This window comes from Bicyclus anynana, chromosome 8 (genome assembly GCF_947172395.1).
Source record: "Bicyclus anynana chromosome 8, ilBicAnyn1.1, whole genome shotgun sequence".
In the NCBI taxonomy this organism is placed as follows: Eukaryota; Metazoa; Arthropoda; class Insecta; order Lepidoptera; family Nymphalidae; genus Bicyclus; species Bicyclus anynana.
This window is the reverse complement of record NC_069090.1, coordinates 811591-836602: the sequence shown is the minus strand read 5'-3', so window position 1 is coordinate 836602 and position 25012 is coordinate 811591. Positions and strand designations below refer to the sequence as shown.

Sequence of the window (25012 nt, the reverse complement as noted above, 5' to 3'; positions counted from 1 at the left end):
AATTGTTTTGTACTATTTATTTTCGAGGTGTTTCAAAGGCATTTGCAATGGTGTATGTGTTTTCTTATAACCTAGATTGTGCAGATTGCGAAATGTGATAGTGATGAAAATTCGGAAAAAGAAAAATATTTATATACCTACACGAAAACATTCAGAAATTTCTACACGAACTTACTTTTTTATATTAAAACTTTATTTACGAAAGCTTACTTATATATTTTCTCTCTCTTATCAATATATTCTGTCCAAGCAAACTTTGTCATTAATTTGATTTATGTATTTATAAATGGATTCATTAGTTCATTTTCATACCACGCATTTTCAATGCTTATGAATTGTAAGTCACTGCTGTCAACTTAGTTATATAAGCTTTCATAAATCTAAACTCAAATTTTGCGCAATTCAAAACTTATTATTACGAACCAAACATAATTATAAAACATCAGTTATTAAGTACAAATAAAAATACTTCAATAGGATATTGAAATTTTTTGACAATTTCAGGCAAATTAATTTTTAATATTCAAATATTTGCCTAAAGTTGTAAGTGAATGAAGAAATAATTCAGATTTTCCGTGTTTAAATTAAACAAAGAATATTGGAACCTATGTAAAAACAATGTACCAAATACTTGGGTTCCAGTTCGTAAAATCATTGAGTCCTTTTTCACTTTATAAAAAAAAAATAATAAAGGTTGCAGGATATAAAATACCAAAATATTCGTAGTTATTATAGTATTATTTTGTTTGCCTATTGACTAATAAACTTAAATGCTATTCTTAGATATTAAATAAAAAAAATTTGTCTTAATGATTTTACGAACTGGGGCGCCTAATTATTATTTTTAAACCGCAGTTTTAAAAAAAATATTTATAAAACAATAATATCACTGTCTGTTCCACACATCAGCCGTTATAAATAAACAACTGAATATCACTTAAAAATAATAAACACTTTAATAATAACCTTCCGGTATTTTATAGTCTTGGTACACTCTACTCCGTCTATGTTCTGACATTATGAATGTGTTGTCCGAGCGAATAAGGGACTCCTTTTCCGCTTCAGAAAAGTGAGATTTTACCAAATCTCTGTTTAATAATGATTTAAGTTCGTCTATACTCGAACTTAAGTTCTCTGTTTTATGTATAAAGTTTAACTCTTGGATTTTCTCCTTGCTACACCTCGGTGTAGAGATATGTGTTTTTTCATATTTGGATACTTTTCTATCGTTTTTAGATTTATTAGACTTATTTAAAGGTTGGTAAGAAGCTTCTTTATTATTATTAATAATCTTTGAACTGTTTATTATCAACGTGGAACCACGTCTGATGGTTTCTCGTCCTAACTCGACGAACTCTAACGAGTTCTGTCCGATGACGAAACTTTTGTACGCTTTGATGAAGACGTTGATCAACACTCCTAGGCCAATTATGATGAGGGAGTAGGAGATGATAGGCGCAGCGATGGGACCAAACGTGGTGCCTAGCCATATCCACCGCCATATTGAAGTGGAGACACTGTCGACTCCCTGGAAAATAAACAATTTTTAGCAAATTTTCAAACATCTCTAACACAGTTCGGTATGCCTTTGATTAAACATTAAGGTCATAAACAACTGCACTAGTATTCCAAAGATGAATGATTTGTACTTGTCTGTATCATAACATAACCAATGTTATTGTCTGATAATGTACCTTTCTGTTGGTTAAAGAATTTTTCAAATCAGTCTAGTAGTCTAAGAGTTTATTCATAACATAAAAAAATACAAAAATAGTAAAATACAAATCATTCTTCAACAATGGGGATGATGACTAGGTTTGAATATATTGATTTTTATGATACGAATGTATCATATTTAATAAATTAACTTACCCTATTTATTTATTGTAAATAAATCAATCAAGGGTCAATGTTAACTAATTTATACATAAAAAGCAAAGATTGTCAGGATATTTGCAAAAAAAATAAGATTCTAAAATTTCAAAATCTATTAAAAATCTTTTATCGTGATTAGATGAAAATTCATACGGTTTTAGCTTCCTTACATTAATTGTGACATTTTTTAATATATGAGCTATAAACTTAAACGCACAAATAACAAAGATATTAGTAATTTTGTTTGAACGCACATACAAATCTAACGATCATTACATTATCGACGACGTCATTAGTTCGTACCATTTTGTATGGGGCGTAATTCAGGGATACGCGGCAGCGCCGCAAATCTGACCCTTTAAATCCCGGTAGCTCCGAAAGTAATGATCGCAGATACCCTGTTCCTTTTACAAAATTGCTTTACTATTAGCATACTCTTAATTTATATACAATTTAAAAAACTGTCATCATCCCTATTTCAACCCGATGGCTGCGATATTTATTTAAGATTAGTTTGTGTTTCAAATTCGTCTCTATCTCTCTCTGTCTACAGTGCACACCACCAGATAATGTGTTTGTGAAGTTAGCAACAAATGACTGCGCAATGAATCAATAACGGTACAAACGGGGAGCCGGCTAGACGCGACCGGAAGTCTATACTCATTCCGCAGCTAACTTCACAATCTTAAAGATCCGTGGCGAGCACTGTACTATAGAGTTGAATTCGAAATTCACACAGTCAACATTTAAATTCAAACTACGGAGGTGATGATGATGCTGAATGCTGATGATGATGGTTATAATGATGATGAAGTACCTCCTGGGCCCACATGACGGGGAACATGATGTCAGGGAACTTGTGTATGTTGTTGACGCGGATGTTGGGCGCGCGGTCCACCTTGATGTTGAGCTGGACCCGCACCTGCGCTTCCAGGGGGACCCCTATTTTCTGGAAACAAAAGGATAATATTAAACACACTACAAAATGAAGGTTCTGTATTCTGCCTAGATATATGTGTGAAAGAGCCGTGATAGCCCAATGGATATGACCTCTGCCTCCGGAGGGTGTGGGTCCGGGGCATGCACCTCCAACTTTTCAGTGTGCATTTTAAGAAATTAAATATCACGTCTCAAACGGTGGAGGAAAACATCGTGAGGAAAACTGCACACCAGAGAATTTCTTAATTCTCTGCGTGTGTGAAGTCTGCTAATCCGCATTGGGCCAGCGTAGTGGACTATTGGCCTAACCCCTCTCATTCTGAGAGAGACTCGAGCTTAGCGTACGAGCGCGAGCCGTATGTGGGTTGACAACGACGACGACGATATATGTGAATGTTTGTGTGTCCGCGAATTTCTTAAACGAGTAATCTTACGATAAAGTTACGTTATCAAAACAAAGATTTTAGTAGGTAAGATTTTAGTATAGTATGCGCCACACTTTGAGTATAAGTCTGAGTAGAGACTGAGGTATGGCTGGTGCCAGTATATAAAACATAGGTATCCCAGTCTGGTTATAATCATCGGCGTGTTGCAGCCTACGGACTAGAAAATTGGCGGATAGGTATCTACTATATATAAGGTAATTTGTTCGACTAGATAATTTTTGTAGGTACTTTCGAAAAGTAAGCCATTTCATGAATTAAGTTTATATAAAAATTGCCATATTTGCATTTTAATCATCATCATCTCCTTAACCTTATCCCACTTATGTGGGTTCGGAAAAATATGTCAATCTTTTCCATTCGTCTCTATTAATCGTCAGTTCATCATCCACTCCTTTTACACACAAACATGTCCTCTTTCACACAATCCAACCATCTCTTCTTTGACCTTCCTCTCCTTTTATGTACGTTCCACTTGCACATTAAACATTTTTCTAGTAATATGACTTCCCTCCCTACGCATTACATGTCCATACCAAGCTAACCTTCTACTCCTCAATTTTTCTGTCACTGGCGCCACCTTCAGACTTCCTCTTATATACTCATTCCTTATTTTATCTATTCTTGTAACCACACATCCATTTCAACATACGCATTTCGTTCACATGCATTCGTTTACTATCCGTCCCTTTCACCGCCCAACATTCTGATCCATACAGCACGACATATTTGCATTTAAATAATATATAATAGTTATAATAAACCCAAAGCTTGTATAAACAAAAGAAAAACTTACAGGTTGTAACAAAATATAGCTTCCGTGTTTCTTTTCATCGGGCTGCAGACCTTCGAAGCCTTCCAGCAGAGACGGCTCAGCGTCGTAGAAGTGCGGGTACGACAGGTACACCGGCGCGTCTGGAATTGTCACAACTCGGGTAAATCACTGCCTTGGCCAGTGCCGTAAATAACCTTTTCACTACTCTTGCTCAAAAACACTGTCATATTACCACTCCACAGCGGGGCTAAACAAGCATATTAGCCTCTAGGGGCTAAAGTAATTTTGATTTTTTAATTCTTGTCTGTTACGAGTACTAGCCAAGTACTAGCCTACTATAAAACGGAAGAGGTTTTATTCGAAAATAGAATCATTATAGGTAAGGTCCCGATTGTTTTGAAAAATAAATAAAAAACTTTAAATTGGAATTATATGCATAAATAAAAAAATAAACGCATTCCACAGATAAGAAATCTGTGGAATGCGTTTATTTTTTTATTTAATCTTATTGAGTTGCGAATAGAGTGAGATTTGAAGACATGGGACATCCTTTACGGTGTAATACCTTTGCCTTTTTCTCATGTGAAAAAAAATAAAATTAAAAAGCGAGAATTTGAAAAACAATTGGCGTGAATAATACACACTTGATTTTTTTCAGAAATTCATTGTAAATTTGTGACCGTAACTTACATATTTTTCAACAATAATTGTTATTGTTGTCTTCATCTAGTGAGAATTGTAATCTTAATTTGGAGATGGATGAAATTTTCAATCTGTTACTATCCAAGATGACTCGAGACGCATTTACTTAAATACTTACTTACGATACCTACGAATACCTACGAAAAACTTAATAAGTGGAGAAAACAACAACGAATGGATTTACTCACGAAAGGAGTTTTTTAAACTATTATCTCCCACGTGTACCTCACATTCATTATTCATCTTCACAGTAGTCGGAAATTATGTTACCGGGTAAAAGCATCTCCCTTAATATCCAAAATTGTAGACTTTGTACATTTAATTTTCAATTAAAATAAATCATTGCACATTGTTCTAAACTATTTTATTTTCTCGCAATCGTAGTGAAAAGCAGAGTGTAACACGCGGGGCTAAACCCATTATAAACTCGGTTTCTATTTAGGCCTAAAAATACCTCGTATGTAATGGGTCTTTTAGCCTCTTGTACAACAATCTACTATTTCCGCGCCCTGTGCGAGCTTCTATAGCTGATGCTTAATTCTGTCTATTCTTGCGCCCCCGAGAGTATACGCCCTGTGCCTGGGCACCGGTGGCACTGCCCTATTTACGCCACTGCTTGGCCTCACTACAACTGCAGGAAGGGTATCCAAAGCTTGTCTGAAGTGTTTTTTAGATAGCATGGCGCTTACAGACATTTCGTTCTTAAAAGTTGACCGCATTTCGCGATAATAGCGATTATGGACATCCTTAGGCCTTACGTGGAGCTCTTTTAAAGAGCATGTTGATGATGATGAACAAAAGATTGAATGGACTCACTGTACTGGCACGGGCTGATGTTCTGCAGTCCCCGGGGCGGGCACTTCTCCCCCTGGCAGTAGCACTTGTTGTCCGGGTTCACCTCGGCGTCCTCCAGCATGGAGCGCGGCGGCGTGTACAGCCCCGTCTGGATGCCTGGCCGTTGGAAGACAATCAATTGTCGAATATAGTGGTACAGAAAGGGAAACAATGGCATATAGATATGGTGAGAGGAGGGGATAAAATTTGTATTTCATCTTTTCATACTAAACTAGTCTAATTCCGTCCTCGTGCAAAATCTGTACTTAACGGTTGTCTACTAAGTTACTAACTGTATACTACCAAGTGGTTGTCGATATTTTGTGATGAGTGTGAGAATCTTTCGGTTTTTTATATTTATATAGATCGAGATGTGCGGGACACGTCTAGGCAAATTCTAGAGAACCACTGACAACAAAGCGACAAGGTATCCTTAAAAACCACTTGAAGGCACTTTTGCCTCCATTAGATATACCTACATAGATAGTTTTTAATGCTTGATAATGCCTGATGAAAAACAATGACGAGGTCTAGTTTGAAGCGCGCTCTCCAAGATGATGATCGCTGTGTACACTTCTGAGTAAACTTTGACGCCGAATGTGAGTTCCACATTTTATCATCTTCGGTGAAGCAGATTTTATTACTTTTACTTGTTACAATTACTTTCACAGAATTCACTTCTTTCTCACACTTTAAATTAGTTTGACGTTGATGAAGTTAAAATAAAGAAGAAATCGAAAAACTCACCATCTTTGTATACATCCTTCCTGTAGGTGAAGGGCATGATGCGGCACAGGTCCTTGTCGTAGACGTACACCGTCTTCTCCTTGGTGAGGGCGGGCGGAGGGAAGAATGAGCCCTCTGAGGCCCTGGAATTATGACAAACTCAAAGTCAAACTTTTTGAAACCAAGAAGAACGTTTATTTAACATTGCCACATAAGGTAAATGGCAAACTGTAGTGGTCCCAAGTTCTACAATTACTAAATAAATTAATGTTCTTTTTCTTTTTCTATTCTGAGACATAGTACACTACCCATATGCATTTTGCGAAGTGGAGGACGTATGTGTAGAAAATTAACGTTAGAAACAGAAGAGACTTAAAAAATAACCATCATATTTCTTGGAATAAATATTAAAGAAAAGGAGGAAAAGAGGAAGAAGACAAAATTAGAAACAGATAGAAGTGTCGCCACATTATAAGCCGAAAAGCGTCTACACGACTATCAAGGTAACAAGGGGATTTGATCCGGTAAGAAGTTCTACCCATGTAGGTATCCGTGAGTATTTCTCCTTCTGAAGGTGTCATTGATTCCATTCCGAGATCTAGTCAAATTATTGGTAAGTAACATTCGAATAATTGAGAATTGAACTCACTGTTCTAAATAAAATGCACACAAATTGCACTAGAGACATCGTCAAACAGTATTCTAGCATCTCAGTAAAATCCTACAGCAACAATGTAACATAATCCTTTAAAGTAATTATTAGAATCTATTTGAACAGTATATTATTACAATAAACAAACAGTCATCTTTGTTTATTTCCGTTGTCCCTATTTGTACAGCCGTTCTGTAGAAATGACAATGAATGTCCACATAAAATACACGTACTGATTGCCTATTGACTAATTTGTGACTAATGGTATACATCTTTGTTGAAGATAAATTATTTCCTTAAGACTTAATAGATGCTATAATTTAGAATTGCTTTATTACTAAAAATCATCATAAAATTAGCCGATTGACGTCCAATGCTAGACATAAGATTCGTAGGTATTACATGTAGCAAACAAGCATGTAAAATGAAGTTATTGACGTCATTTCGTTGCGTATAAATAATGTTAGGTATATGAACGTAAAAACGAAAAAATTACAATAAATTGATATAGAGGCCTCAGATCAATACTGGCTCATGTTTTGAATCGTACCTACACAAGAAGATACATAATTACCCTGCAGAGTTGTTTGCATCCAGCGACTTGAGTTTTAGTGTAGCAGTCCAGGTTTGCCGAGAAGTCCTGGATTAACCTATAGGCTATTTAAGCAATTGCATACAGCATCCCGTCTAGGGGAGCACCAGAGATGACCAGGAATTAAAAAAAAATAAAGCAATATCTTGATAGTCCAATGATAGGGGACACAGGAAGATTGCTTAGGGCATCCAGTTACCTTAATCCGCCGAGTGGTCTGTTAATCAACATTACGCTTTCCAGTGTAGGTCGAAGCTGGGGCAAGCAATCGAGAGGGACTTTGAGACCAATTTGTAGACAAAGTAAGTAAAATTTCCTTATCCCCTCTTGGAGTTGAGCTTGTGTGTATGTGAACAGATCGCTGCTATGTCTCACTTGATATTATTGCAAGGGCTGTCCCTCAAGGGAGATCTGTCTTTTACCCCTCCCCCTCCCCCTATTCCCGTATCCCTTCTTGGAGTTGAGCTTGTGTGTGTGTGAATAGATCGCTACTATATCTCACTTGATATTGTTGCAAGGGCTGTCCCTCCAGTAGGGCAGGCGGTCGAGCCCGTTGAGCTTGTCGAGGTAGCCGAACTTGTCCAGGCGCTGGCCCGTGTTAATGGTGTGAACCTCGTCCAGGGTGCCGTTTCTCTTGAAACAATATCAAACGCGTTGTCATTTTCAACAAGATGATATAATAGGTAAAAAGAAGTTGGATTTTCGTACATAAAAAATCTTGTTACTGTAAAAGATTGCATAGAATAGGTAGTTTCTTCGTACTTACAGCAAGTAAGAGTCCCATTTGGCTGTTCGGACGCTTTCCCTTAGGGTAGAAGTAGTGAGCGAGGGTGACCAGGGGGTCGTCGTAGCTGAAATACGAAACATTATTTGTTACCTTCCTTCTGCATTTTCTGTTAATTAAGTCATGCTAAGATTTTAGGCAAAAATAATATGTAAAAGACAAGCATTTTATGATAGTTATGCTTAAAAAAACACAAGTTCTTATACAAATTCGAATTCCCTCTTTATCCTTAAACTAGCAGACGCCACACGGTTTCACCTGCGTGATTTCCGATTCCGTATAATTACAGGGATAAAATATAGCACTTGGGCTTGTGTAGCTTCTCAACAGTGAAAGAATTTTTCAAATCGGTTCAGTAGTTTCAGAGCCTATTCAATGCAAACAGACAAGCAATATCTTTGTTTTCTTTATAATATTTGTATAGATAGTACGAGTAAAGACTTAGCGGAAGCCTGTGTACAAATAGGGCGGGCAAGTATTGATATCTAGACCTTTTTTTGAGTATATCTCTATAATGATTAAATGTTGGCCTCACCCAAAGACCAGTTCCTCAGCAGTGACGTGCACGAAGGGTTTGGCTCGCTCGCGGTACGTTATCGCCAGCCCGGAGACCAGCAGGTTGAAGAGCCAGCCCGCCAGGTTCGGGGAGAATGACGTCACCGTCTGCAAGGGAACCGCTGGGGAAATCATCGTTATACGAAAACAATTTTGTGTAACAATTTTGTGGCAGTCAGAGATAAGGGTACACTAAACATCCAAGTAAGCCCACTTCCATCTTAGATTGCATCTTCACTTATTAACATCAGGTGAGATTGCAGTCAAGGGTTAACATGTCGATGAATAAAAAAAATGGCGCTCATCGCTCCGATGTGGGTTGACGGCCAAAGTCTATAGGTATCTCGGATGATTCTAGCCCTGTATGCCTCAGCCAAAAAATGCTCCTCACGCTGCTGCCGCCATATTGCCACGATGTTGCCGCGTGCCGCGATATTGCCGCGATATTGCCGCGATGTTGGTGCGTTGTTGTCCTGTCTGTCCATACACTGTGCATGTGCTGACGAGACGCCCCATAAATTTGATTCGCGCTCAAAATAGGGATGTGCAGGACGAGCGGCATAAAATATGACAGGACAGTATTTGCAGATCCTTGCTGGTATGTAATGTAATGTTTGCATGATAACGTCGACAGTGCGATACCTACTAACCAAGAGCGGAATGTTGGGCACCACCAGCTTCTGAGTCTTGTCCACCGACAGCTCGGGCACGAAGCGGAGGATCTTGTTGTGCTGGTACGACACCGTGTCGTTGTCGTGGAACTTTATGTTCACCTTCTCCATGTCTTCTCTGCAACAGAACAACTATCTTAATAACTTTTTTTGTCCGGCCATCGATACTTCAGTATCACGACTCGTTGAGCTATGGCGGTGGCTTTAGTTCTTCTGCGGATCTCCCCACTTCTGATTCGATCACGCTGAGATACTCCGTACATAGCTCGCTCCATCATTCACCGAGTGACCCTTTTAATTCTCTTATTTTTTAACTTTTTTATTTGTATTTGTTTAACAATATTAAAAATTTATTAAAAAATGTATGTTTGTATGTATGTATATTGTACAAAGTATATATTTTTATAATATGGAAATATTTAATTATAGTGTTTTTATTTATTTATTATATTAGTTATTATTATTTAGTGAATATTACTTATAATTTATTGTATTGCCATTTCCCATCTGACAGGATGTTTAGATTATTTATATTTAGGTTGCCTGGAAGAGATCACTATTAGTGATAAGGTCGCCTTTTGCCTAAAAATGTATGTGTTCTATTGTTATTTTCTGTTTTGTGCAATAAAGTTGTTATAAATAAAATAAAAAATAAACCCTCCTGCTGCGGATCATTTGAATGTCCAAGCAACCGGTGGTCAGAGCTCACAATACGCGCTATATCAAGAATATTGCCTTCTGTATCAGACCCTTGATCCAACAGTTAAGTGAAAGATTATTATTATGAAGACCAATAGTTAATTATCTGTGTCTCAAGCGGAAGAAGCGGTTTTAACGGATGCAAAGCGTAAGGCAAGGTGTTTTTTTGCATATGCAAGCTATGCTAAATGGTGATAAACTAAAAAGAAAAAGCCTGGTCGAGTTTGTTGTGGGCTCTTCTCGGACCAACGCGCATTTGGAACCTAGTAATTTAAATTTTAAGAGTTCGATTAATTATTATCACCATTAACTAATCATATTATTCTTGACGATTCATAAGTGCTTGTAAACTAATTCTAATTGAAATGAATTGTGATTTGTTTTGATGGATGTCCTGCGAAGTTTTATTTTGTTAGGTGAATAATCTACGTATTACATCAATTCAAAGGTTAAAATTACATTTATCTCGTCGTAGTTAAAAAGCAATTGGCAATTAAATCATAAACAAAATTGGTGTCGACTGCATTTCTGTCCCGTTATGCACATAACTTTCCCGCTCAAATTAATATCAGATATTTGCGATCTCGCTAATCGTTGTCTACGCAGATGCAGAAACTGCAAGGTTTGCTTTCTTTTGTGCCAAAAATAATGTATATTTTAAATTTATTCCCGTTATATGGTAATAAAACGACAGTCTGTGTTAGCTTCGGCATTTTATAACTTGTAAATGATTTGAAAGAAGTCCTTGTAAATTAAACTACGTGCTTCGGTGTTACTATCGGCTCAGGCCGAAATGCAGACTGAAGCCGAAACTCTGTTTCGGTTTTGGCTCCGGTCGTACCATGATAATTGTGATATTAACGTTAATTAACGCCCTCGCGCGGGGAATTGGGAGGAGGGTCTAGTTTCGAGTCAGGTGTCTAGTTAATTCGCTTGAGCTTTTCCGAAAAGTTCATAATCCTTTTTTTTGTTTTGTTTTTTATTTAACGTGGGGTACCTCATGGTACCTTTTCGCAAGCAGGTTATGTCGGATTTCAATCGACTAAAACCCCACAGTGTTCCAACTCGTCTCCTAATGACTGGGCCACGGGAATGGAAAATGATGGCTTTGATAAGTCTCGGTGCCCTTAAATCTTCATTCCGTAAGAAATTTTTACAGCCCAACTGGTAGATTCGGAGATGAATAGAAGTGATTTAAACAAACAATCTTCAGCTTTATTATATAGGTACGTCATCAACCCATATTCGGCTCACTGCTGAACTCAAGTCTCTTCTCAGAATGAGAGGGGTTAGGCCAATAGTCCACCACGCTGGCCCAATGCGGATTGGCAGACTTCACACACGAAGATAATTAAGATAATTCTCAGTCATGCAGGTTTTCTCACGATGTTTTCCTTCAGCGATTGAGACACGTGATATTTAATTTCTTAAAATGCACACAACTGAAAAGTTGGAGGTGCATGCTCTGGGCCGGATTCGAACCTACACCCTCCGGAATCGGAGAGGTCATATCCACTGGGCTATCACGGCTCACTATATAGGTACAGATTGAGTTTATGTACGAGTATAGAAAAACGCAAGCAAGGGTCCCATCCATCACCGAGACGAAGACAATGGGGTAATTATTAGATACAACATCTGTACCCACCAGTAGCGAAGGCTGAAATTTTCAAGTAGGTAACCCGTTCATGTATTTTTTAGTCTGAAAGACCAAGCGAGGTTCATATACGTCATAAAATACGTTCTTTAAATAGTATTAATATGTACTGTTTTTTAAGTTGCGAGGATGCAATGTTCAGATTGTAGAAATGCTGTTGTAATATTAAATACCTATTTGTAGCGTATAAAATACATTACAATAATGAATATAAATAAATAAATAAATATTTATGTATAGTTTTAAAAGGTAACCCGATAGGAATCGTGTTGTTAGGACCTATCGCCCCTGGTACCCACTCGGATGTTCTAAAAATTTGCGTAATGACAAAATATACAATTGTTGTTGGTGTTCTACAAAAACTATTTGATGATTGTTATTGTATTTTTAACCGACTTCAAAAAGGAGGAGGTTCTCAATTCGGTCGGTATATTTTTTTTTTTTTTATGTATGTACACCGATTACTCAAAAACGCCTGGACTGATTTCAAAAATTCTTTTTTTGTTTGAAACGGTATAGTCCCCATTTAGTCACATTGCCATCATGTCAAGATCTGATGATGGAATCCTGGAGAAATTGAGGGGAACTTTCAAAAATTATATGGGTGCCTAGTGTGTTTGTAAACTTTTCCATTTAGTACTTTAAAGCACTACAATTTCATGAAGGTTTAAAATCGATCTGATGATGGAGCCATAAAACAGACGAGGGAACTCCTCGGCGATTAATTTGTATTAATGAGAACTTTCCACATAGATAGGTTGTGACTGTCATTTAGGGGTTTGGTGATGAAGACCAAGGACAATTAAGGGAACTCCTTAACAGTTTACAGTAACTACCTTGTGTTTGGCCTTGATTAATTCGTATTGCTGAGAACTTTCTACCTAGATGAGTTGTGTCTGTTATTAGGGGTCTGATGATGAAGACTAAGGTCAATTAAGGGAACCCCTTAACGGTTTACGGTAGCTACCTTGTGCTTGGGCTTGATTAATTTGTATTGCTGAGAATTTTGTACCAAGATGGGTTGTGACTGTCATTGGGGTCTGATGTATTCGTTTGAGATAAAATTTTACACTAAAAATGGAAAAATAATAAAAATTTTAATAAAAAAAATACAACCGACTTCAAAACCTAAAAACGTACCCACTAAACTAAAAAGCGAAAAATAACATCATATTATGTTCTACCTGCTGATCAGTATGAAGGCGGTGCTTAGCCGGTGTTGTCTTAATTTAAGCCATTTCTGACAGGACCACATGAAACAACACTGTCTGCAAAATCTAAATCTATAAGATATTCTCACATGGCTTGAATTAATACATCACCGGCTTAGCACCGCCTTCATACTGATCAGCAGGTAGAACATAATATGATGTTATTTTTCGCTTTTTAGTTTAGTGGGTACGTTTTTAGGTTTTGAAGTCGGTTGTATTTTTTTATTAAAATTTTATACACTAGCTATGTGTTTTCATATTTTAAAATAAATGAAGACATACGAGTAAGTACCTACTTTATATTAAACTAGCGGACGCCCGCGATTCCGTTTGTTTTTTCTGTTTTTCACAAATTCCGCAGGTGTCACGGTTTATTCCGGATTAAAAAGTAGGCCATGTTGTGCTTCACGGTATCTTTTATCGCTGTACCAAAATTCACCAAAACGATTCAGCAGTTTAGCCATGAAAAACCGTGATATAGACAGACATACAGATTTTCGTATTGCAAATATGCATTGATATGGATAGCATAATTTTTATTTGTTTTATTGAACCACTGTGACTGTGGTTCTTCTGAAGTAATTTGACAACGGCAGACTTGCTAGTGAAACGTAGGTTCATAGTTTTCTTCATTTATTTCAGTCGATGGACGTCTTTTGTTGGCACTTATCAAAATACTATATTTTTTTTTCATGCCATAGTGTATCTGCAATCAGTCTGACTGTAAGCAGATTATTATAGTGGTAAACAAATACACTTTGACTGAGTTTGTTGTGGGCTCTTTTCGGACCAAGGCGCTTTGGGACCCCCGTAACTTTAATTTTAAGTTTTCGACTTTACTTACCACCGATAAATTAAATCATGACATAATTTGACGTTTCAAAAGTGCGTAAGCCTAATTGAAATAAATAAATTTTGAATTTTTAACTTTTTAATTTGGTGCAGTAGATTGGCTTTACCAGACAAGAAGACCGTTGTCTTCAAGTATGCACAGAGTCAAGCACCTTAGTTCGCTTAACCGCTGGACTCTTAGTCTTAATAGCCCGGAGGTCAGTGGATCGGGATAAAAAGAGTACAGTGGATAAGAAAAAAAACCGCATAATGAACTAACTTATATTATAATGTTTTCTGCTGTCATTGTTGGCATTACAAAAATAAATAAAATAAAAATAAATCACCTATAGACGAAAGGGCCGACTTCGTTCAGCTTCGGTTTCTCCCCGTTCTCGAGGAAGCCCTGCGGGTTGGTGACGTTGAAGATGTAGACCTTGGTGAGGCGCACCAGCCCCGGCCGCTGCCAGTAGCTGTAGCTCAGCGAGCCGTTCCACAGCTTCAGCTCCTGGAGACCAGATCACCGTATTGAAATCCCTCAAAAACTCTTTACGCTGTAACGGAGATGCCTCATTAGCACGTTGCAACGGATCAACGCAATGTATGCCACCTGCGTTGCAACAACGCATGATATTTATGATCGCATCGTTAGGTTCGCCTTTTTGTATCCGACTTCTATTTTTTTTCTAGTTATATTGTTTGTTTTCTTGTTTTGGTGTACAAATAAAGTTTCTGAGTAAATAATACAAAGTAAACAAATGATGTCATAGCGGAAGAGGACTACATACACACCCAGTCAATCTCAACAACGAATTAAGTGGAACAGTGGAACATCGTCGCAAGAGAGCTACGTTGAAATATCGCATGCGACGATACAACGCTCAATGTGGCTTTTTGTGTTGAGTAAGTGCCGATGGCTGAAATAAAGATAAAGGACGGAACGACTCTCTAAGGGCGTCTCCTATGAGACTCGGACCTCGGCTTAGAGGGCCATTAGGGATACCTGTAAATCAATCAATGTATTTCCTGATGACGACGCAGCGTCGCCACTGCGACGTCGTCAGGAAATACTGAGTTAGGAGTGGGTACGACAATAGTCTAGCGTACGGGGTCCTTGGCAATGTGTTCGGTCATCTATCGTGGAGCTTTTGAGGCTTCAAAACATGTTCGTGTCAAATATACTGAGGGCGGTGCTGCGGCGGCCATTGTAACGGCAATGTTTGAGGAAGGTGTGGATTTATATGCCATTATCTAAACACGTGTGACATCTATGATCTCTAGACTTGTGAGTAGCTCCTAAACCATCCTCAGTGCGTGGGTATAAACTAGAGAACTCTCTAAGAAATAATTAGGAAATGATGTACACAAATTAAGCATTACAGGGAACATTGAGCATACAGAGGGTTACAGGGAGCCGCTGGATCCAGCCGGCTCAAGATACTAAGAATTTGAATTTTCTTACAAGAGGCCTATGTCCAGCTGTGGACGTCTTGATGACGTTGATGGTGCAGAAACATCATTCTCATCTCATCCTTCATTCTTAGCCTATTGTTAAGCTCACTGCTAGTCACAAGCCACTACTGAATATAAGAGACCCACCACGCTGCTGCGATAGAGGTAGGTGGGTTATATGTCAACGTTACCTTAAATATGATATAATCCAACCACGGCACGAAGGACAGCACGACGCCGAGGACCACAGTGCATAAGCTGAACGTTATCACTGCGAGACGACCTGCGACAGACAGACAAAATTAGGACGAGAAAAACTACAAAAAAAACTACTTCCCGCTTTTCCCCCAGTAGTTTTAATAAGAAGACACCCGAGGGTCGTTCCTACCTTTTTGCTTGTACATGTAGAAACTATACCACTAATCTTTGGAGTGTAGAATTTGCACAGGTTTTCTTCCATTTTGTGTGTAACGTGTGTAAAGTGCTGAATGTCATGTTGCAGTTGTGTCATTGCACAGATCAAAGATTAGCTTGTATAGTACACGTATCTACGATAACAGATAATGTCGATACTTTATCAGTGACAGTTCTAACATTTTGGACTATTGCAAAAATAAATCTAACATTTAACATCTGCGGGAAAGATACCTACTGAAATACAGTCGGCGTCCAATATGAATTCCTGCCGTTTTGCGTCGAGACACTAGTGTCCTAGTGACACTAGTCCGAGGGGCAGAAGCAGTACCGGCCCGAAGTAAATTTTAAAATGGAGCGAGAACCAAATTTGGCGCCTCTCCTGTTTGTTCCTAATAATATGTAGATACCTATACCAAATCATGAGTGTAAAGTAAGAATGGAACGCGAAGATCTCGACCATACTCTGGGGTTGAATATTAGGCGCAGTACCGTCTACGGTTGAGTAGGATTATCATTTAGGCGCTCTCTAGGATTTGGCGCCTGGAGCGACTGCTCTGTTCGCCGTATGGACGGGCCGGCCCTGGGCAGAAGCGCCCAGACTCTGGACAAGGAGATCAGCAAACATTTCAGAGGCAACTTACAGGCGACCCTCGGGCAGGCAACTGTCTCGCGCAACGAATTTCAATCGCAGTTCAACGCGGGAATACTCCCTGCGTGTTGGGCAAGGGTGGCAAATTTTGCTAAGTATTTTCAAGTATTAGATTTAATTTATTTTAATGTAGATACGCCTATTTAATCTTTTAATTGTACTTATTGTCTTTTAATAAAACTCTTTTCATCTCTAACATGGAATATCTTTAGATATGTCTAAGTTGCGGCTGATGCCCGACGTTATTTTATGTTTACACGAATTATTAGTAAGTTTTCGAATAATTAATGATTGTGTGAGTGGATGTCAAGAAAAATATAGTTGTCCAATCAAAAAAGCGTTTTCATCCAACAGAACACAAGGAACCAATCAGTTTATTTAGAAAACTCCCCATTCTGTATGAACTCACTATCTAAGTCAGATTTACGCGGACCCCCGCTTACGTAATGTGAACCCCTATTTTTTGTCACACCGACGTAGGCTCTCTTGAAAACTCCCGTAGACCCCTGGGGGTCCACCAGGGACTGTTTTTTGGAATCAATGTTATAGACTATACTTTTCTACCTATCATCAGTTAGACCATCTGTTTATTCCTCAAAGATTATCAATCAATCAATCAAAATTCATTTATTTCAAGTAGGCTCAATTTACAAGCACTTTTGACACGTCAGTTGACTATTTGTAAAGATTCTACCACCAGTTCGGAAGGCAGCTTCTGCTGAGAAGATACTGGCAAGAAACTTAACAGTTGCTCTTTTTAAGTGAATTTATTACAAAATAGTCGCATTTAACCTATCAAGGACTATTAGAATTGACGAACAATTCATTCATGTAGCTAATCAATCTAGATGTAATTATAACAATGTAGTAAAACAGACATTAACGACATGAGAAAAAACTTAGGAGCCCTAGTTTGATTGCCGCGCAAGTCGTTAACGTGATAATATCAGTTTTGTGATTAATTTAATTGATTTAATTGTGCTGTAATGTTTATTTATTTTATTCTAGTAGCTTGACATAGGCTTTATCAACTGCACCAATACATTACAATATGCTACATTTTATTACTACGTAGATTGAGTAATAAAATATAGCATAAATACTAAAATGTAGCTATTAATATCTGTTCTGAGCACTTGTTAAAGTCTATGGTTTTGACAAGCTTTTATTTAACTTGCAGTGTATATCTGTATGTACGTGTTTGTATGTATGTTTGTTTGGGTGCAATCTTGCAACTCAATTTTGAAGCAAATATTTTCAACCAAGTGAGCTGAAATTTTTTATACTTGTCTAATTTGATGACAATGCATGTTTAACTTTGTGACGTCATTCTAAATCCAACATGGCAGCATGTCTAAGTAGTTATTTTAATTCACTTCTACAATATGGGTATCAAATTAAGTTATCAAATAGTTTGCTAAGAATATTTCGAAAAAATAAAGTGACGTCTATTAAATCTTATACTTTATACTAATACTATAGAGGTAAAGTTTGTGGTATTGTAGGGGATAATTTTGGGTCTGCTCGATATTGCCGCGGAACGATATTGAAAAAAATTTCACCACCAGATATAGATAGCCTGGGACACTCTCAAGTGTCTATCTTTATATTTTATTCCGTCCCGGTCGAACGATGTATGATGAATGATGTATGATTAATTCAAATTCTAACCGACTATCAAAAAGGAGAGGTACTGTTCAATTGATGTCAATGTTCAATTGAACGTATACTTTTATAATTCTGAAACTTCTGTGGAAGTTTTGTGTTTTTTTTTGGAAATTTCACACTCCTACCCCCACCCCCCATTCTTAATCGCAATTATAGTATCCTACGAAAAAAAAAAGCTATATGTCGGAACAACGATTATAGGTAGGTAGTATACTAAACTATTTTTAGAATATAATGGTAGGTAAGTATATTATGAATATGCTAAAAATATTCAAAATTCTCGAGGACATTTTTTATACTTAATACTTTATTTTCTCATGACATTGATATTTTATAATAACAACGGAATCATCTATTGTTGTAGTAGACTAATTGGCTAAAATTAAATTTAATAATTTACAATAAAAACTTTAAACTTCCACGTGTTTGAAGTTTTTGTCTTTTAGAACTAGATACTATGATAGTCAGATATACCATATTTTATAAAGACTGAAAATTTGACTTTCCATGCTCCTATACCATAGGTATAGTAGCCAATAGCAAAGTTAAGTCATAGCAAATTTAATATAAACAATGTTAATTTCGTGTAGTACATGGAATAAGGGTCCGAGATCTATCGATAAGGTTCAATTAATAAAAGTAAATTGATATCGAATAAATACATTTTAACCTAAAAATTATGTCGTATATTTAATTCATCATTATTCATCATTATCAACCCGGGCTTATTATAATTATTCGGCTCACTGCTGAGCTCGAGTCTCCTCTCAGAATGAGAGGGGTTAGGCCAATAGTCCACCATGCTGGCCCAATGTGGATTGGCAGACTTCACACACGCAGAGAATTAAGGAAATTATCTGTTATGCAGGTTTCCTCACGATGTTTTTCCTTCACCGTTTGAGACACGTGAGGTGCATGCCCCGGACCGGATTCGAACTCACACCCTCCGGAATCGGAGGCAGAGGTCATATCCACTGGGCTATAACGGCTCCCAATTTAATTATTAATTTTAATTTTATTATTTTTTTCTAAACGTCAAAATCGCTGTCTTTGTCGACGTCCCGATTTTACTCAATGTCATTATAAATTCCGTCTAAAGCTTCGTTACGAAGCTTTTATTTCATGGTGCGTAGACTATGAGGAATTGTGTTACATTTATCAAAGTTATTGTAGTATAAAAAAAGAGATATAAAAGACGCTCTAATAATACATTATAGAAATTTTCATAAACAATCCTTATAGACTATATGTATATGTGTATCTATATGTATAAATTACGTATTTTGGATGGACTGCCAAATTACATAACCAATTATAATCTTTGCACACCGTGTGATCCAACTTGAAAGATAAGATAGCTTAGGGGTGGGGTAGGTTAGGCGTAGGGCAGGAGTAGAGTAGATTTTAGAATAGGGGTAGGTTGGTTTGGAAAGGGAAGAAATAAGTGCACATAAGTCAAAGCGAAGCTCAACCAGATCCGCTAGTAGACCATGGAATACAACAGCAAGCAAACAGCAACATGGCACATTACGTACAAAATGTACGTCAATTATCACTATACCTAGCACTAATAGTTAACTAGAAGTCATAAAAATTATATACAATCCCAGTTCGTGACCGGTCTAACTAAAGATGAAGCAGTTAATGCGCGGTCATATGTCAGGGCGAGGCGCCGGTACTGCAGTGATATGGCGTCACGCGGTCATGAGCACAGACGTCGAGATGACTTCATTAAATAAGGAAATTAAATACTACACAGAGAACATTAAAACTTAATTGCATAGGCTCCGTAATGGGGTCCAGCGTCATCAGAAGTTTGGATAAGCATAGGAAGTTGCATCCAACGTTTGGATTTGTTCAGAACTTGTGGCCTGTTCCTGCGGAACCTTCAAAGCAAAAGTGTAGATACTCGTATAAGTAATTTCTAGGCAAGAACTTAGATCTCATCAATTTATCATTGCTTTCCATTAGAGATTAAACACCTTCAAAGCAACAAAATCAAAAATTCATTTATTTCAAGTACGCTCAGTATACAAGCACTTGATACGTCAGTTGACTTGTAAAGAGTTATTTGTAAAGATTCTACCACCGGTTCGGAAGTAGATTCTGCTGAGAAGAAACCGGCAAGAAACTCAACAGTTGCTCTTTTAAAAAAAATCATACAATAATATTATAATTACAATTGAGGACAACATTACAATTTCTTATAGTTTTACTTCCTGTGTGGAAGGTGGAAGCTGATCCAACGGCCTCCAAGCATCTTTATCATTAAGGAACTCATCAATGGTGTAGTAACCTCGACTAAGCAAATGTTTTTAACACATTGCTTAAAGCTATGTATTGGCAGGTCCATCACAGTCTTGGGGATCTTGTTATAGAAGAGTACACCCAAACCTACAAAAGATTTTTTTTACTCTTTGGAGACGATATGCAGAAATAACTAACTTATGCCCGTGTCTAGTAAGACGTGGGTTTAAATCTCCTGAACAGTGATATATATAGGCAACTTATAGACAAGTGCGCTAGAACTTAGATCTCATTACCTACTTCTTTTAATCTAGCATGGTTGTAGTCAATTTATTATACAAGAAGAACGAAGAAATTATAATATTCTCTAAGGGCGTTGTCTGTTTTCTCTTTCAAATTAGATCTCAGAGTTGACCGATAAAATAAATCTTCCCGCTTCGGGAAAATCCTTCTTCGTCTGCCCGGATCTTTACCGCACTTAACCAGGTATTTGGCGTAGCCGTTATTCTTCGGTGTAGGGGTCCGTTAGATCACTCGATCTAGCCGAGCACGTTCCAGAAACTCAGCAGGCCGCCCAGGTAGCCTTCAGTCTCTAGTAGTGTCTCTGAGTAAACAATGTAGGTTGTGCGTTGCTCCGTCATCCCGCTACATCTAACGACGCGACGTTTGGATGTAGTGTGAGTTGTTGAATGACTTCGTATCGACTTTTCTTCCACTTTCAGGAGTTCTGCAATGATTCCGTCATCACTTGGTGCTTTGCTGGTATCTTCAGAGCTATACTAATCTCATATATGCTGTCTTCAGGCATGTCTGAATTACAATCGGTCGTGTCGGGTGAATTTGGTTCTAAAGTGTTTTTCAGATAGCATGGATACGGTTACAGGTCGTTTCACTCTTGAGAGTTCCGTGCCGCGATTCAGGATAATAGTATTATTATGAACGACAGGCAACTGACCCCAGACCCATCTGAAAAACACTTTAGGACAGCGTAGGCATCAGTGGCGTAGCGTGCCTTCGATCAAAATTAGTTGGGGGGGCCAGAAAAAGGGTAAAGGGAAAAGATTCCTTACAAAATAAACAAAAATGATCGCTCCAAAAATATGACAGTGACTTATGGGCGCAAGTTTATCCAGGGAAAAAAACTTTAGAGATTGTGGATTACGTACATTGTAATAATGTTGCTTTCACACGTAAGGGGCCCCTGTAGTCCGGGGGCCCCGTATCACCGATACGGCAGATACAGCGGTAACTACGCCCCTGGCAGGCATCCTTAGTAAAGCATGGTTGGCTTCACGCAGCAGTCACGGTGTATAATGAAGGTGTTTAAACAATATAATTGAGCGTGTGACATTGTTTTTTGCTAGAGACGGAATGTGGAGTCAATTATACGCATATGTAAGTAGGTGCAAGAACATTAAGCTCATGGAAATGACACTACCATTAAAAATGAATTATTTATTTATATTTTTTTGTTGTAATAACTATGTATGGTTAGATATCGAATTAATAATTCAATAAATGCTCACAACAACTTTTTTATACTATTAGTGGATGCCCGTGACCGCGGTAGGAATGCGTAAACTTTCAGGAACCGTGGATTTTTTTTTTATTGTTTACAAGTTAGCCCTTGACTACAATCTCACCTGATGGTAAGTGATGATGTAGTCTTAGATGGAAGCGGGCTAACTTGTAAGGAGGAGGATGAAAACAGAATTAAATATCAAATTTTCCTATAATGACATAAATATTGAATGTGTTGACAGTTTAACTTTTTTAGGTATAGAAATTGACACTCATTTAAATTGGAAAAATCATACACACAAAACGAAAAATAAATTATCGAAATTTATATATGGACTTAAAGAATTAAAAAGAACCACTGACATGAAAACTGCATTAGCTGCATTTTATGCCTATGGGTACGCGTGGTTAAGGTATGGGGTAATCCTTTGGGGAAATAGCACAAACGCCCAAGATTTGTTTATACTTCAAAAAAAGTGTATACGCATCTTCGTACATATAAGTAAAACTGAATCATGCCAACCGTATTTCAAACAACTAAAAATATTGACCCTGCCCTGCATATATATTTTTGAAATATGTAAATTTGTGAGAAAAAATTTTCATTTTTACGAAAAAGTCGAAAACTCTTATAAACCACGGCGCTTCCGCGAAAAAAACGAAAATAAACTAATTTACCCTCTTTCAAAATTAATACTCCACAGCCATACGCAATGTCAATAAAAATTTACAACAACCTTCCAGACCGTATACGTAATGAGGCGAAAGATATTGCTTTCAAAAAGAAATTAAGGGGCTTTCTGGTCGAAAAGTGCTATTACACGGTGAATGACTACTTGAATGACAAATAAAAACAAAAAATAAAATCGGTCTCCCTATCACTCACTCGACAAAAGGCTACGCCCAAACTGGGTATCCATAACTTGCATTATGTAATAAAATGTAACTTGTAATTATTATTATTATATTGTATAATGTAATGTATGATATTGCTTGATATTAAATTAAATAAATAAATAAATAAATCCACACCCCTTTCGGTTTCTACACGGCATCGTACCGGAACGCTAAATCGCTTGGCGGTACGTCTTTGCCGGTAGGGTGGCAACTAGCGACGGCCGAATTTTTCCGGGATAAAAGTAGCCCATGTTCTGCTCCAAGGTGTTTTTAATCACTGTATTGTAAGTCATATAAATCCTCTCAAATATTGCGTTATCCAAAAAGCTTTTTCGGATAGCTTTTTAGTCTTTTTGGATATTTAATAAATTCATTTTCTATTTTTTTTTTACCAAATTTTAATTTTCTATGTGTATATATTACAATTTAAATTCTATTGATACATAAGCGTTGTTTACTGGACTGTAGTCTGTAACAGTGCAAGTCTATCTAGAATGAAAATAAATGCGCATTAATGATTCTATTAATTGTTTTTTCTATCACTGTTGACACTGTAATGTGTTTATAACACGACAGTGAAACAATCGCATTACTCAATAGGAAATCGCAGGGATAATTTCTTAAAACCTGTGTAATCCATTATAATTTATTGTACATCCGCGATCAACACCATACAGATAGAAAAAATATAAACTAAGTTCCTAATGGAAGATTTTTGCGATATTAATTATACCTACTGAATCTTTCGTAGCGAAATCGATATTGTAATACCTAAGTAATAAGTATCTACTTTAGTAACTAAAATAAACGTATGAAGAGGTAAGATTTGATTGTTTTTTTGTTTGTTACAATTAAACTACTCGACCGATTTTAAAAATTGTTTCACCATTAGAAAGCAGACAACGCGGGTAAAACTGCAGGATGTTTGCTGGAAATAATTAAACAATAGGCTAGTTGACACTTTTTTTTAAATGGTCTTTCAAATTGTTCATTATTGAAAAAAAAATTTTTTTTGACAATGCAAGCCAAAACGTTGTCGGCCATGATGGTCTACATTTTAACTGTTTCATGACGTCACGTTAATAAATCCTTTACCAAACGGAGTGTTTGACAAAAATATTATAAATTAGTTTGACGTTTAGTACATCAAGTACTTGTACATGTTTTCTGTGCGTCAAGTAACAAAAGACATCACAAAATGGACGACAGCGTTTTTGACGTTTGGAAAATTTGAAAAATACATGATTTTTATTTAAGGAAATCCTTAACTTTTATTATTAATATCGATATATTTCCACCAAGACCAGTGGCGTAGTGTGCCCTGTATCAAAGATAAAGATTTCCCACCAAAGAAACAAAAATGTTCGCTTAATATAAATTGTAGGATGTTGCCAGCTTTTAGGCGCATGCTTAAGAGAAAAAGATACTTTTTTTGACATTTGTCGACAGAGAAGTGGGCTTATTACACAGAAGTGAGATTCTGGATTACATTATATTAGTTTATGGTTTCAAACGTAAGGGGTCCTGTAGTCCGGGGACTCCATATCATTGATACGGCTAATACGGCGTTAACTACGTGTCGAACCTTTATTCCATGTACTATACGACATTAATATTGTTTATATTAATGTCGTATAACTAAAAAATACGCTTTCAGCACGCACTAAAAATTACAAATGGAGTTTTTTCGTAATCCTGTCAGCAAACGCTTTCATTTGATACCCATATCATGGGGGTGCATTTCAAATAGCCTGTCCACCATCATGAACGTCCGCCATATTGGATTTAAGTCACGTGCTTATTTTTTTCGTATTCTGACAGCAAATCTTGTCATTTGATATCCATATTCTAAGATATAGGATTCCAAGATTTTCTTACAAACAGAGTTAGGTTATTGAAGCTAATATAAGCGTGTTCAAAATAATAAAGTACCTGATCCTAAAGTCAGTAAGATCAAAAATGATCGTAAATGAAGTCGTAGGCACCAGTTAGTTGTAGTAATAATTATAACGTTTGCAGTAAAGTATGGCGTATGTAATGATTTGACAGTTTGGGTTTAGACGGTGTTATCTGTAAACCATGTGATTTTCCATCTAAGCTAGGTTTCCAGACCGCCAGATGGATAATTACTTTAGACACGCTATACGTACCTACGTACTGAATACCTACCTACATGTTTTAATTTTATAGTAAACAATCTTAGAACTTTGGTATA

At 37.1% G+C, this 25012-nt stretch overlaps 1 protein-coding gene across 1 annotated transcript in view; it reads right to left on the bottom strand.

Moving 5' to 3' along the window:
- Positions 1-25012, bottom strand: part of LOC112051145 (scavenger receptor class B member 1) — a gene marked incomplete at its 3' end in the record, with an annotated part of 91065 nt that continues 66053 nt past the window's right edge. Inside the window, 11 exon segments of the mRNA XM_024089649.2 lie at positions 1-1528; positions 2693-2824; positions 4054-4172; positions 5551-5685; positions 6316-6437; positions 8041-8171; positions 8305-8389; positions 8858-8985; positions 9528-9666; positions 14294-14454; positions 15590-15681. Of these exon segments, the coding sequence (XP_023945417.2) occupies positions 956-1528; positions 2693-2824; positions 4054-4172; positions 5551-5685; positions 6316-6437; positions 8041-8171; positions 8305-8389; positions 8858-8985; positions 9528-9666; positions 14294-14454; positions 15590-15681 (1817 nt within the window).